At 45.2% G+C, this 13,869-nt stretch overlaps 2 protein-coding genes across 2 annotated transcripts; both read left to right on the top strand.

The window, feature by feature from the left end:
- The first annotated feature begins 2,345 nt into the window (after positions 1-2,345).
- Positions 2,346-6,084, top strand: LOC129394666 (putative methyl-CpG-binding domain protein 3-like 3). Its single transcript, XM_063600102.1, has one exon. It carries the CDS (start codon positions 2,733-2,735, stop codon positions 3,294-3,296), a length of 564 nt encoding a protein of 187 aa, XP_063456172.1. The 5' UTR covers positions 2,346-2,732; the 3' UTR covers positions 3,297-6,084.
- Positions 6,085-12,518: 6,434 nt separating this feature from the next.
- LOC129394735 (putative methyl-CpG-binding domain protein 3-like 3) lies at positions 12,519-13,625 on the top strand. Its single transcript, XM_055103672.2, has one exon. The coding sequence runs from the start codon at positions 12,533-12,535 to the stop codon at positions 13,094-13,096; it is 564 nt and encodes a 187-aa protein (XP_054959647.1). The 5' UTR covers positions 12,519-12,532; the 3' UTR covers positions 13,097-13,625.
- Positions 13,626-13,869: the final 244 nt, after the last annotated feature.

Raw genomic sequence — 13,869 nt, 5'->3', positions numbered from 1 at the left:
TATTAGCATAACTACACAGATTTGTATGGCTGTAACTAGCAAGTTCATGGAGATAACAATAAAATAATAAACATATTTGATTCAAAGTCAGTCAAGTAAAGGCAAAAGGAACGTGAGTCAGTTAAGTCAAAACCTAGGAAAAATGAGATGATTGAAACAATTTCAAATTTACTGGTAATTATATTAAATGTAAATGCACAAAATATAACTTTTTTTTTTTTTTTTTTTGAGATGGAGTCTCACTCTGTCGCCCATGCTGAGCTGCAGTGGTGCGATCTCCGCTCACCGCAACCTCTGCCTCCCAGGTTCAAGCGATTATCCTGCCTCAGCCTCCCGAGTAGCTGGGATTACAGGTGCATGCCACCACACCAGGGTAAGTTTTTTATTTTTAGTAGAAATGGGGTTTCACCATGTTGGCCAGGCTGGTCTCGACATCTTGACCTCAGGTGATCTACCTGCCTTGGTCTCCCAAAGTGCTGGGATTATAGGCGTAAGCCACCTCTCCCGGCCAAAGTAGTAATTTCTTTGCAACAACTGTGTGATATATTCTATAGGATTGTGAATAAAAGTTTTGGGCTTTCTTTTCTTAAAGAACATTGAAATGGTCTTTAGTTTTTGTTATTAAATCAAATATTACGTGAACATTGATGTACATAGACAATTCCATTCCTATTTCTATAGAAAGTATTCAAAGATGTTTGGAAAACTGGGAGAAAAAGGGAAACATATCTAAAATGCTGATATTAACTGTAAATACCACCCCGCCACACACACACACACGTATTAAATTCTTTCTCTACTCACACTCTGTGTAGGTAACACCACATTGGTTTCTGTATACAGATTTAGAAATGCCTCAAATCCAATGGGCGGAGACAGGGTGTTCCCTGTGGATTATCCACTGATTGCATTATCACTCGCTTTCTCTATAAAAAGGGGAACCAGATGCAGAAGTCACTGCATTTTCCGGCAAGCCAAGGGTTGTCTGCATCTCAAGAGTGGGGTCAGCAAGAGAAACTCTACGGCTATGGGAGTGCCTGCGTTCACCTGTTTTCCGAGCCCACCTGTTCTGGTGAGTACGGGATTTTTATTGATTACAGGAATGTCCATATGTGTCCTTTTTCTTTCTGTAAGACAGCTTTACAGTTAGCAGTGGGTTGTTCTTAAAACTGGATGTTGTGGAAAGTTATACCTCGGGTGTTAATATTTGTTGAATAATGTTCATAATATTCTCATTTTTGCCTATGAAACTGTATGGGGATAATAGTTTTGATTTTTTTTTTTAAAAATCCAACATCACTAGGAAAGGGGAGAAGTATTATTTGGCCTTGCAGTCTTCAAATTGTCTCCCTCTCTGGAAAGCTCCTGAACCAGAAATTGCTTGGTCCGTTTTTTTAAAAAAACAAAAAACAAAAAAATTTAGTTCTCTGGTAAAATTTCATGATGAGTTGCTTATTCCCTAAACTCACTGTCACGATTCATTGTAGTGAATTTCTTTTCTCTTTCTCTGTTTCTCCTCCTTCCGTCCCTCTCTGTCACTCCCTTCTTCTTCATCATGGAACTTACTTATATCTGATATTCCACCAGAAATTTGTTTTTAGTGCGTTTATAATGTCTTCCTTCTCACCAAGATGAAAATTTACAGAGTGGTGATTTATGAAGTTTACTTCTGGATCAGGGGTTCTACTGCACAGCTTGGCACATCATAAGTGCCCTGTAACTAAGGGGACTAAATAATTTTCCCTCCAAAGGGGAACATCTTGGGTCAGTATTAATCTTCATGCCAGGGGTACTGTAAGGGGTAGTATTAAACTTTATGCCAGGACAACAAAAAATGAAATGAGAAGGACAGAAACGAAGGCTTTAAAATGGAAAGTGCACTGATGAGGTTTGTGGGGGAAACAGCTTTATGAGACTAGAGTCTTCCAATTGAGTTAGAGCAAGAAAGGACGTCAAATCTTAGGAGGCGCTTGATCATCTTTCTCAGTATGTCATCAAAAGATTCTCTCATGGTAGAACTCTAGTTAATTGAGCTGCTTAGAAACAGAAGGCAAACATGGTGTTTCTGAGGTTTTTCTTCATGAGCAGGAGGTGTTCAGGTGAAGGTGGGATCTGGGTGTGGCAGTGAGTATTTAAGGTGGCGAGTGCACGATTTCTTTGGAAACCAGAGAGTCAAGGAGCTATGAAAATGATGTTGTGTCCTGAAGCACAGCAGAAAGAGATACAGAGAAGCGTGAGGTCTTGGTGAACAGGGAAGTCTGGGATCCCGGTGTCCTGTTGGGGATGGGTTAGGAGGCACCAGCATCTGTGTAGCTGACAGTGGCAGGGAAGAGAAGAGAGGGGTGTCCTCTGAGGAGGATGAGGAGGGACAAGGTCTGGAACTGACCCTGGGTCATGACCTTGAGCATTTAGTCCTGGACTCGCATCAGCCCGATGAGGTCCCAGGACCCAGTGTCAATACCTGGAGCTCCTGCCAGCAGCATCAGGGTCACACGGAGAAATGCAGACTCTAGGGTCCACCCCAGACTTACTTGGCTTCAGGTCCACATATCTGACTTTAGCAAACCCTGAGGATGTACACTGCCATCTGAGACACATTTCCCCAGAAAGAGAGGCTGGTGGGAAGATTCCACTGAGCTGAGAGAAGCCCCCCACAGCTGATCTTCTCCTGTCTCCATTTGGTTGAAATTTCACATTTTCTTTTCTTTTGAAAGGGGAAGCTCAAAAGAAACATGATGCCCTGGGCTTTACAGAAGAAACGAGAAATCCACATGGCCAAGGCCCATCGGAGACGAGCTGCGAGGTCTGCTCTCCCCATGAGACTCACCAGCTGCATCTTCCAGAGGCCGGTGACGAGGATCAGGTCTCATCCTGACAACCAGGTCAGACGCAGAAAAGGGGATGAGCACCTGGAGAAGCCGCAGCAACTCTGCGCCTACCGGAGACTGCAGGCCCTGCAGCCCTGCAGCAGCCAAGGAGAAGGTTCAAGTCCACTGCATTTGGAGAGCGTCTTAAGTATCCTTGCAGCGGGGACGGCCAGTGAATCTCTGGACAGAGCTGGTGCTGAGCGTGTCCACAGCCCGCTTGAGCCCACCCCTGGGCAGTTTCCAGCTGTGGCAGGGGGGCCAACCCCAGGAATGGGTTGTCAGCTCCCACCGCCCCTCTCTGGCCAATTGGTGACTCCTGCAGATATCCGGAGACAGGCCAGGAGGGTGAAGAAAGCCAGGGAGAGACTGGCCAAGGCCTTGCAGGCAGACAGGCTGGCCAGGCAGGCAGAAATGCTGACATGTAGATGAAGCGCAGTCCTGGGCTTTCGGTCCCTTTCTTTTAATGCCCATCCTCATTCCTACTCTGAATTGTCACACTTTTCCCTTCCCCCCCAGTTCTTTAATAAAAGTATTTGAAAGGCAACAGGTGTAAGGAGTGGATGGTTTTGTGGTGAGAAATTGGGTTTTATGGGATGAGGAAGGAGACCTTTACATGTCACTGTACATCTCAGTTTCTGTTTACCATGATTTTAATTAATTGGGTTTTTTTTGTTTGTTTGTTTGTTTTGAGACGGAGTCTTGCTCTGTTGCCCAGGCTGGAGTGCAATGACATGATCTCGGCTCACTGCAACCTCCACCTCCCAGGTTCAAGCAATTCTCCTGCCTCAGCCTTCCAAGTTCCAAGTAGCTGGGATTACAGGCGCCTGCCACCACATCCGGCTATTGTTTGTATTTTTTTTAGTAGAGACGAGGTATCACCATGTCGGCCAGGCTGGTCTCAAACTCCCGACCTCAGGTGATCCACCTGCCTCAGCCTCCCAAAGTGCTGGGATTACAGGCATGAGCCACCGCGCCCAGCCACGCCCAGCTAATTTTTGTATTCTTGGTAGAGTCAGGGTTTCATCATGTTGGCCAGGCTGGTCTTGTCCTGACCTCAAGTGATCTGCCCACCTCAGCCTCCCAAACAGAATTTATTGTTATTATTATTTTGAAGAACTCCAAGTCCTGCCAGGGCAGGGTGGTTTACACCTGTTATCCCAGCACTTTGGGAGGCCGAGGCGGACAGATCGTTTGAGGTCAGGAGTTTGTGACCAGCCTGGCCAACTTGGTGAAACCCCATCTCTACTAAAAACACAAAAATTAGGCCGGGTGTGGTGGCTCACGCCTGTAATCCTAGCACTTTAGGAGGCCGTGGTGGTTGGATCACTTGAGGTCAGGAGTTTAAGACCAGCCTGGCCAACATGGTGAAACCTCATCTCTACTAAAAATACAAAAATTCGCTGGGCGTGGTGGCGGGTGCCTGTAATCCCAGCTACTCAGGAGGCTGAGGCAGGATAATTGCTTGAACCCGGGGGGCAGAGGTTGCAGTGAGCCGAGATCGCACCAGTGCACTCCAGCCTGCACGACAGAGCAAGACTCTGTTTCGAAAAAAAAAAAAATACAAAAGTTAGCTAGGCTTGGTGGTGGGCACCTGTAATAACAGTGACTCGAGAGGCTGAGGCAGGAGAATTGCTTGAATCCGGGAGGCGGAATTTGCAGTGAGCTGAGATCACACCACTGCACTCCAGCCTGGGTGACAGAGCCAGATTCTAACTCAAAAAAAAAAAAAAAAAAAAAAAAAGAACTCTAAGTCCTTCATTTCTAAGTCAAGAAGAGGACATTTCTGTCATTTCAGGGGGTCTCAGATTTTGCAGCTCATTTGAATTTCACAGTAAAATTTAAAAGGACTGGTGTCTGGATCCCAGGCAGGATCATTTGCATCCGTATAATGGAGTTTGCTGAGGTGCTGAGGGAGACATCAGTACCTTGAAATTGCCCTACATGATTAAATCTGTAAGCTAATTGTGTCTTTTTTTTTTTTTAATTTGAGACGGAGTCTTGCTCTGTCGCCCAGGCTGGAGTGCAGTGGCGCGATCTCAGCTCACTGCAAGTTCTGTCTCGTGGGTTCACGCCATTCTCCTGCCTCAGCCTCCCGAGTAGCTGGAACTACAGGCCCCCACCATCACGCCCAGCTAACTTTTTTTGTATTTTGTAGTAGAGATGGGGTTTCACAGTGTGAGCCAGGACGGTCTCAGCTCCTGACCTCATGATCCTCCTGCTTTGGCCTCCCGAAATGCTGGGATTACAGGCGTGAGCCACCGCACCCGGCCCCAATTGTGTCTTAAACTTCCTAGTCCCAGGTCCAAATTGGCAAAATAGCCAGTATTTCTCTGCATCCCCAAAGATCAAACCAGGAGGATTTACGCAAGGAAAAGATTATGAAAAATCATAAGAAAAAACTGAGTGGTCACTGCAGAGACCAAGGCTGCAGAAATTGTATTTTTTTATCTGTTTATCTATCAGGTGTTGGGTGTTTGTTTGTTTGTTTTGAGACAAATTCTCACTCTCACCCCGGCTGGAGTGCAGTGGCGTGATCTCAGATCACTGCAACCTCCACCTCCCAGGTTCAAGGGATTCATGTACCTAGCCTCCCTAGTAGCTGAGATTACAGGTGCCCACCACCATGCCTGGCTAATTTTTGTATTTTTAGTAGAAACAGGGTTTCATCATGTTGGCCAGGCTGGTCTCGAACTCCTGGCCTCAACCAATTCACCTTCCTCGGCCTCTCAAAGTGCTGCAATTAGAGGCGCGAGCCACTGCACCCAGGTGTGTGGGGTTTTTTTTTGTTTTTTTGTTTTGTTTTGTTTTGTTTTGTTTTGTTTTGAGACAGAGTCTTGCTCTGTCACTCAGGCTGGAGTGCAGGGGCGCTATCTCGGCTCACTGCAAGCTCCACCTCCCAGGTTCACGCCATTCTCCTGCCTCCGCCTCCCAAGTAGCTGGGACTACAGGTGCCCACCACCATACCCGGCTATTTTTTGTATTTTTACTAGAGACAGGGTTTCACCGTGTTACCCAGGATGGTCTTGATCTCCTGATCTCGTGATCCACCTGCCTTGGCCTCCCAACGTGCTGGGATTACAGGCGTGAGCCACTACGCCCGGCCTGTGTTGTTTTTAATTGTATGTATTTAAGGCATACATGATGTTTTGATACACGTATATGTAGCGAAATGATTACTACAATGAAGCAAAGGAACATATCTGTCTCCTGATGTAATTACCTTTGTGTACGTGTGTGTAGAAAGAGTAGCTGAAATCTACTCTTTCGGCAAATTCCCAGTATACAAGGCGGTATTCCTGAGGTTGCTTTTATGGGGTGGAAGTTTGCTACAGATTGGCCATAAGCGGGAGTTTATATCTCAGTCTCTTTTCCTCAATTGTTATTGGCATAGAACTTACATAGAGCAAAGTGCAAAAAATCAGACACGTACATCTTCATGAACTTTCACAAACTGAACGCACTCATGCCCAGCACTGAAATCCATGAATAGAATAGCGGATTCATCCCCAGGTGCCTTTTCCTGCCTCCCAGAAAGGCACCCTCTGTTGTAACAGCACCTAGGATTAGTTTGGCTGGTTTTTGTTTCACGTGTAGGGAACCACATGGTATGCACTGTCTTGGGTTTGGATTAACCTCAGCTTTGAGAGATCAAGGCTTAAGGTTGTGCCAGTTGTCATTTGTGAGCTCTGATTGCTGTGAGAAGATCCGATGGGTGCAGATGCCCCAGTATTTATTCATTCTCCTGCTGTTCATTGGCTGGTTTCTGACAAGAGCTATTATGACTGCAGGTTCTGTGCCCCTCAGAACATGAAATTGGTGGGCACGCATGTACAATGTTGAGATAAATGCTGTGTGCAAGGGAAGAGGGTAGACGTTTATACGGCTTTTGGGGTTCGTTTGAGATGGAGTATCGATCTGTTGCCCAGGCTGGAGTGTAGTGGCGCGATCTCGGCTCACTGCAACCCTCGCCTCCCAGGTTCAAGCGATTCTCCCGCCTCAGCCTCCCAACTAGCCGGGATTACAGGCACCCACCATCAGGCCTAGCTAATTTTTGTACTTTTGTGGAGATGGTGTTTCACCATGTTTGCCTGGCTGGTCTTGAATTCCTGATCTCAGGTGATCTGCCTGCCTCGGCCTCCCAAAGTGCTGGGATTACAAGCTTGAGCCACCGCCTGTTTGTTCTTTTGAGACAGTCTCTCTCTCTCACCCAGGCTGGAGTGCAGTGGCTCAGTCTTGTCTCACCACAACCTCCACCTCTGGGTTCAAGCAATTCTCCTGCATCAGCCTCCCGAGTAGCTGAGACTACAGGCGTACGCCACCATGCCTGGCTAATTTTTTTGTATTTTCAATAGAGAGGAGGTTTCACCATGTTGGCCAGGCTGGTCTCAAACTCCTGACCTCAAGTAATCCGTGCTCTTCAGCCTCCTAAAGTGCTGGGATTACAGGCGTAAGCCACTGAGCCCAGCCTACAGCTTTTGTTTTTGAGACAGGGTCTTGCTCTGTCACCCAGGCTGGAGTGCAGTAGCTCAATCACAACTCACTACAGCCTTGATCTCCTGGGCTCAAGTGATCCTCCCACTTCAGCCTCCTAAGTAGATGGGACTACAGGCAGGCATCGCCATGCCTGACGATGCTTATTTTTTATTTTTTGTCGAGATAAGGTCTTCCTATGTTGTCCAAGTTGGTTCTAGACTACTGAGCTCAAGCGATCCTCCCACCTCTGCTTCCCAAAATGCTGGGATTACAGGCATAAACCACCATGCCTGGCCCTATACAGCTTTAATAGATGTTTGCATATAGTTTTCCAAAGTGGTTATTCCAATTTAAACTCCCACTATCCTTACAGGAAAGACTGGTCCCTCCATAATCTAGTCAGCACTTGGTGTTTCTGCATTTTTCCCTTTAGCTAAGTTGATATCTATATAATAGTTTCTCATTGTAATTTTTATTTTTTTAGCATTTCCCTGAAGTTAAAAGTGTTAATTAAACATTTGCTCCAATTTTGCTGGTCATTAAGGCCGGGCGCGGTAGCTCATGCCTGTAATCTCAGCAATTTGGGAGGCCAAGGCGGGTGGATCACTTGAGGTCAGGAGTTCAAGACCAGCCTGGGCAACACGGTAAAACCCTGTTTCTACTCAAAATACAAAAATTAGCTGGACGTGGTGGTGGGAGCCTGTAATCCCACCTACTCAGGAGGCTGAGGCAGGAGAATCGCTTGAACCCAGAAGGCAGAGTTGCGGTGAGCCAAGATCGTGCCACTGCACACCAGCCTGGGTGACAGAAAAAGACTCCACCGGAAAATTAATAATAATAATGATAATTTTTTACAGTCACTTGTTTATATTCTTTTGTGTAGGATCCATTCAAGTTTTTCACCCAGTTTCAAGTGTGTTTTCATTATTTTTCTCTGTTTGTTTGACATTATTCTTTTTTTTTAAATATTAAAATTTTTTGAATATATACTCTGGCTTGATGTACTTTCCTAGGGGTACAGAATCAACACCTCTTCCCCCACTCCGGTTTTCCACCCTTTCTCTCTTACTGATGTATTTGAATGAATAGTGGCTCTTAATGTATCTTAAAATGGTTCAAATTTGAATTTTCTCCTTTCTATTTAGAGTTTCATTGTATCAAGAAAGCAGACTGTCTCCTCATTGACTGTGAAGCTGTTCTTCTACCTAGTTTTTAATTAAAGCTATTTACTGTGTTTTATACTTAGAACTGAAACGAAGAGTATAAGAAATTAGGCCAGGCACGGTGGCTCACGTCTGTAATCCTAGCACTTTGAGAGGCCAAGGCAGGTGAATCACTTGAGGTCAGTAGCTTGGGACCACTCTGGCCAACATGGTGAAACCCCGTCTCGACAAAAAATACAAAAATAAGCTGGGTGTGGTGGCATGTGCCTATAGTGTCAGCTACTTGGGAGGCTTAAGCAGGAGAATCATTGAACCCGGGAGGCAGAGGTTGCAGTGAGCTGAGATCATGCCACTACTCTCCAGCCTGGGTGACAGAGTGAGACGCCATCTCCAAAGGAAGAAAGAAAGAAAGAAAGAAAAAGAAAGGAAGGAAGGAAGGAAGGAAGGAAGGAAGGAAGGAGGGAAAATTAAAATGAGACTGAACCTAGAAAAAAGGTAGATTAGCAAAGTGGAACAAGGTTCAAGAGCAAATATTCCCACCAAAGCATGAACAACATTGGAAAATTCAGAGACAAGTGGGATGTGATTAAAAGAAGAGTAGAGAGAACTTGGACAAGAATGGATATCAGAAGTGAAGGAGACATATGCACCTTCCAAACCAATGAAAGACATCAACCCACAGATGCAATTGACTCCACACCCTCCAGGCAAAGGAAATACACAGGAAGCAATAATGAGGTACACTGTGGCCTATAAACCAATCACAACGAGAAAGAGTTTAGAGAATGTGGAAACCAAAGAAGCAAGGAAAAGCCTGACAGCTGACATCTCAACACAGGTAAAATGAGATAGACATCAGTGGGGCACCATTTCTAATATGCTGAAAGAAATTTGTCAAACCAGACACCTGTACCTCACAGCAATATTGCCACCAAATAAAGATGCCTAAATAAAAGTGTAAAGGAAAACAATTAGTTGTCAGCAGCATTGAATTAGAAAAAAAAATACTAGAATGAATTCTCAAGTCCACAGGGAAGTAATCCCAGATTGAATGCTAGAAATGCAGAAAGGAACAAAGATGAATGCACAAGATAATCTGTAGGTAAATATTAGTGCATATTGCTTTATGAAGCAATACTAGAAATGTCTCCTGGAGAGTAAAATATGTGTAGAATTAATATGCATGAGAATGGTAATACAAAAGTCAGAAACAGCTAAAAAGAGAATTAAAAGTGTTCTAAAGTATTCGCATTTTTTGGGAGGGTTTAAAGTAATAAATTGTATCAGAGTATATGATTTAATTATTAGCATAACTACACAGATTTGTATGGCTGTAACTAGCAAGTTCATGGAGATAACAATAAAATAATAAACATATTTGATTCAAAGTCAGTCAAGTAAAGGCAAAAGGAACGTGAATCAGTTAAGTCAAAACCTAGGAAAAATGAGATGATTGAAACAATTTCATATTTACTGGTAATTATATTAAAAGTAAACGCACAAAATAGAACTTTTTTTTTTTTTTGAGATTCAGTCTCACTCTGTCGCCCATGCTGAGCTGCAGTGGTGCGATCTCGGCTCACCGCAACCTCTCCCTCCCAGGTTCAAGCGATTCTCCTGCCTCAGCCCCCCGAGTAGCTGGGATTACAGGTGCATGCCACCACACCAGGGTAAGTTTTGTATTTTTAGTAGAAATGGGGTTTCACCATGTTGGCCAGGCTGGTCTCGACATCTTGACCTCAGGTGATCTACCTGCCTTGGTCTCCCAAAGTGCTGGGATTATAGGCGTAAGCCACCTCTCCCGGCCAAAGTAGTAATTTCTTTGCAACAACTGTGTGATATATTCTATAGGATTGTGAATAAAAGTTTTGGGCTTTCTTTTCTTAAAGAACATTGAAATGGTCTTTAGTTTTTGTTATTAAATCAAATATTACGTGAACATTGATGTACATAGACAATTCCATTCCTATTTCTATAGAAAGTATTCAAAGATGTTTGGAAAACTGGGAGAAAAAGGGAAACATATCTAAAATGCTGATATTAACTGTAAATACCACCCCGCCACACACACACACACACGTATTAAATTCTTTCTCTACTCACACTCTGTGTAGGTAACACCACATTGGTTTCTGTATACAGATTTAGAAATGCCTCAAATCCAATGGGCGGAGACAGGGTGTTCCCTGTGGATTATCCACTGATTGCATTATCACTCGCTTTCTCTATAAAAAGGGGAACCAGATGCAGAAGTCACTGCATTTTCCGGCAAGCCAAGGGTTGTCTGCCTCTCAAGAGTGGGGTCAGCAAGAGAAACTCTACGGCTATGGGAGTGCCTGCGTTCACCTCTTTTCCGAGCCCACCTGTTCTGGTGAGTACGGGATTTTTATTGATTACAGGAATGTCCACATGTGTCCTTTTTCTTTCTGTAAGACAGCTTTACAGTTAGCAGTGGGTTGTTCTTAAAACTGGATGTTGTGGAAAGTTATACCTCAGGTATTAATATTTGTTGAATAATGTTCAAAGTATTCTCATTTTTGCCCATGAAACTGTATGGGGATAATGGCTTTGATTTTTTTTAAAAAATCCAACATCACTAGGAAAGGGGAGAAGTATTATTTGGCCTTGCAGTCTTCAAATTGTCTCCCTCTCTGGAAACCTCCTGAACCAGAAGTTGCTTGGTCCGTTTTTTTAAAAAAACAAAAAACACAAAAAATTAGTTCTCTGGTAAAATTTCATGATGAGTTGCTTATTCCCTAAACTCACTGTCACGATTCATTGTAGTGAATTTCTTTTCTGTTTCTCTGTTTCTCCTCCTTCCGCCCCTCTCTGTCACTCCCTTCTTCTTCATCATGGAACTTACTTATATCTGATATTCCACTAGAAATTTGTTTTTAGTGCGTTTATTATGTCTTCCTTCTCACCAAGATGAAAATCAACAGAGTGGTGATTTATGAAGTTTACTTCTGGATCAGGGGTTCTACTGCACAGCTTGGCACATCATAATTGCCCTGTAACTAAGGGGACTAAATAATTTTCCCTCCAAAGGGGAACATCTTGGGTCAGTATTAATCTTTATGCCAGGGGTACTGTAAGGGGTAGTATTAATCTTTATGCCAGGACAACAAAAAATGAAATGAGAAGGACAGAAACGAAGGCTTTAAAATGGAAAGTGCACTGATGAGGTTTGTGGGGGAAACAGCTTTATGAGACTAGAGTCTTCCAATTGAGTTAGAGCAAGAAAGGACGTCAAATCTTAGGAGGCGCTTGATCATCTTTCTCAGTATGTCATCAAAAGATTCTCTCCTGGTATAACTCTAGTTAATTGAGCTTCTTAGAAACAGAAGGCAAACATGGTGTTTCTGAGGTTTTTCTTCATGAGCAGGAGGTGTTCAGGTGAAGGTGGGATCTGGGTGTGGCAGTGAGTATTTAAGGTGGCGAGTGCACGATTTCTTTGGAAACCAGAGAGTCAAGGAGCTATGAAAATGATGTTGTGTCCTGAAGCACAGCAGAAAGAGATACAGAGAAGCGTGAGGTCTTGGTGAACAGGGACGTCTGGGATCCCGGTGTCCTGTTGGGGATGGGTTAGGAGGCACCAGCATGTGTGTAGCTGACAGTGGCAGGGAAGAGAAGAGAGGGGTGTCCTCTGAGGAGGATGAGGAGGGACAAGGTCTGGAACTGACCCTGGGTCATGACCTTGAGCATTTAGTCCTGGACTCGCATCAGCCCGATGAGGTCCCAGGACCCAGTGTCAATGCCTGGAGCTCCTGCCAGCAGCATCAGGGTCACACGGAGAAATGCAGACTCTAGGGTCCACCCCAGACTTACTTGGCTTCAGGTCCACATATCTGACTTTAGCAAACCCTGAGGATGTACACTGCCATTTGAGACACATTTCCCCAGAAAGAGAGGCTGGTGGGAAGATTCCACTGAGCTGAGAGAAGCCCCCCACAGCTGATCTTCTCCTGTCTCCATTTGGTTGAAATTTCACATTTTCTTTTCTTTTGAAAGGGGAAGCTCAAAAGAAACATGATGCCCTGGGCTTTACAGAAGAAACGAGAAATCCACATGGCCAAGGCCCATCGGAGACGAGCTGCGAGGTCTGCTCTCCCCATGAGACTCACCAGCTGCATCTTCCAGAGGCCGGTGACGAGGATCAGGTCTCATCCTGACAACCAGGTCAGACGCAGAAAAGGGGATGAGCACCTGGAGAAGCCGCAGCAACTCTGCGCCTACCGGAGACTGCAGGCCCTGCAGCCCTGCAGCAGCCAAGGAGAAGGTTCAAGTCCACTGCATTTGGAGAGCGTCTTAAGTATCCTTGCAGCGGGGACGGCCAGTGAATCTCTGGACAGAGCTGGTGCTGAGCGTGTCCACAGCCCGCTTGAGCCCACCCCTGGGCAGTTTCCAGCTGTGGCAGGGGGGCCAACCCCAGGAATGGGTTGTCAGCTCCCACCGCCCCTCTCTGGCCAATTGGTGACTCCTGCAGATATCCGGAGACAGGCCAGGAGGGTGAAGAAAGCCAGGGAGAGACTGGCCAAGGCCTTGCAGGCAGACAGGCTGGCCAGGCAGGCAGAAATGCTGACATGTAGATGAAGCGCAGTCCTGGGCTTTCGGTCCCTTTCTTTTAATGCCCATCCTCATTCCTACTCTGAATTGTCACACTTTTCCCTTCCCCACCAGTTCTTTAATAAAAGTATTTGAAAGGCAACAGGTGTAAGGAGTGGATGGTTTTGTGGTGAGAAATTGGGTTTTATGGGATGAGGAAGGAGACCTTTACATGTCACTGTACATCTCAGTTTCTGTTTACCATGATTTTAATTAATTATGTTTTTTTGTTTGTTTGTTTGTTTTGAGACGGAGTCTTGCTGTGTTGCCCAGGCTGAAGTGCAATGGCGCGATCTGGGCTCACTGCAACCTCCACCTCCCGGGTTCAAGTGATTCTCCTGTCTTAGCTTCCCGAGTAGCTGGGATTACAGGTGCCCACCACCATGCCCGGATATTTTTTGTATTTTTGGTAGAGATGGGGTTTCACCATGCTGGCCAGGCTGGTCTTGAACTGCTGACCTCAGCAATCTGCCCACCTCGGCCTTCCAAAGTACTGGGATTACAGGCATAAGTCACCTTGCCCGGCCGTTAATTAGTTTTTATATTAAATTCTAATTTAATCTTTGGCCTGGCACTGTGGCTTATGCCTGTAGTCCCAGCACTTTGGGAGGCGGAGGAGGGCAGATCATCTGAGGTCAGGAGTTCAGGACCAGCCTGGCCAATATGGCGAAACCCCATCTCTACTAAAAATAACTAATCAGGTGTGGGGGCGGATGCCTGTAATCCCAGCTACTGGAGAGGCTGAGGCAAGAGAATCGGTT

The sequence above is a fragment of the Pan paniscus genome, chromosome 20 (genome assembly GCF_029289425.2).
Source record: "Pan paniscus chromosome 20, NHGRI_mPanPan1-v2.0_pri, whole genome shotgun sequence".
In the NCBI taxonomy this organism is placed as follows: Eukaryota; Metazoa; Chordata; class Mammalia; order Primates; family Hominidae; genus Pan; species Pan paniscus.
The sequence above is the reverse complement of the archived record's forward strand: the minus strand, read 5'-3'. Positions and strand labels throughout refer to the sequence as shown.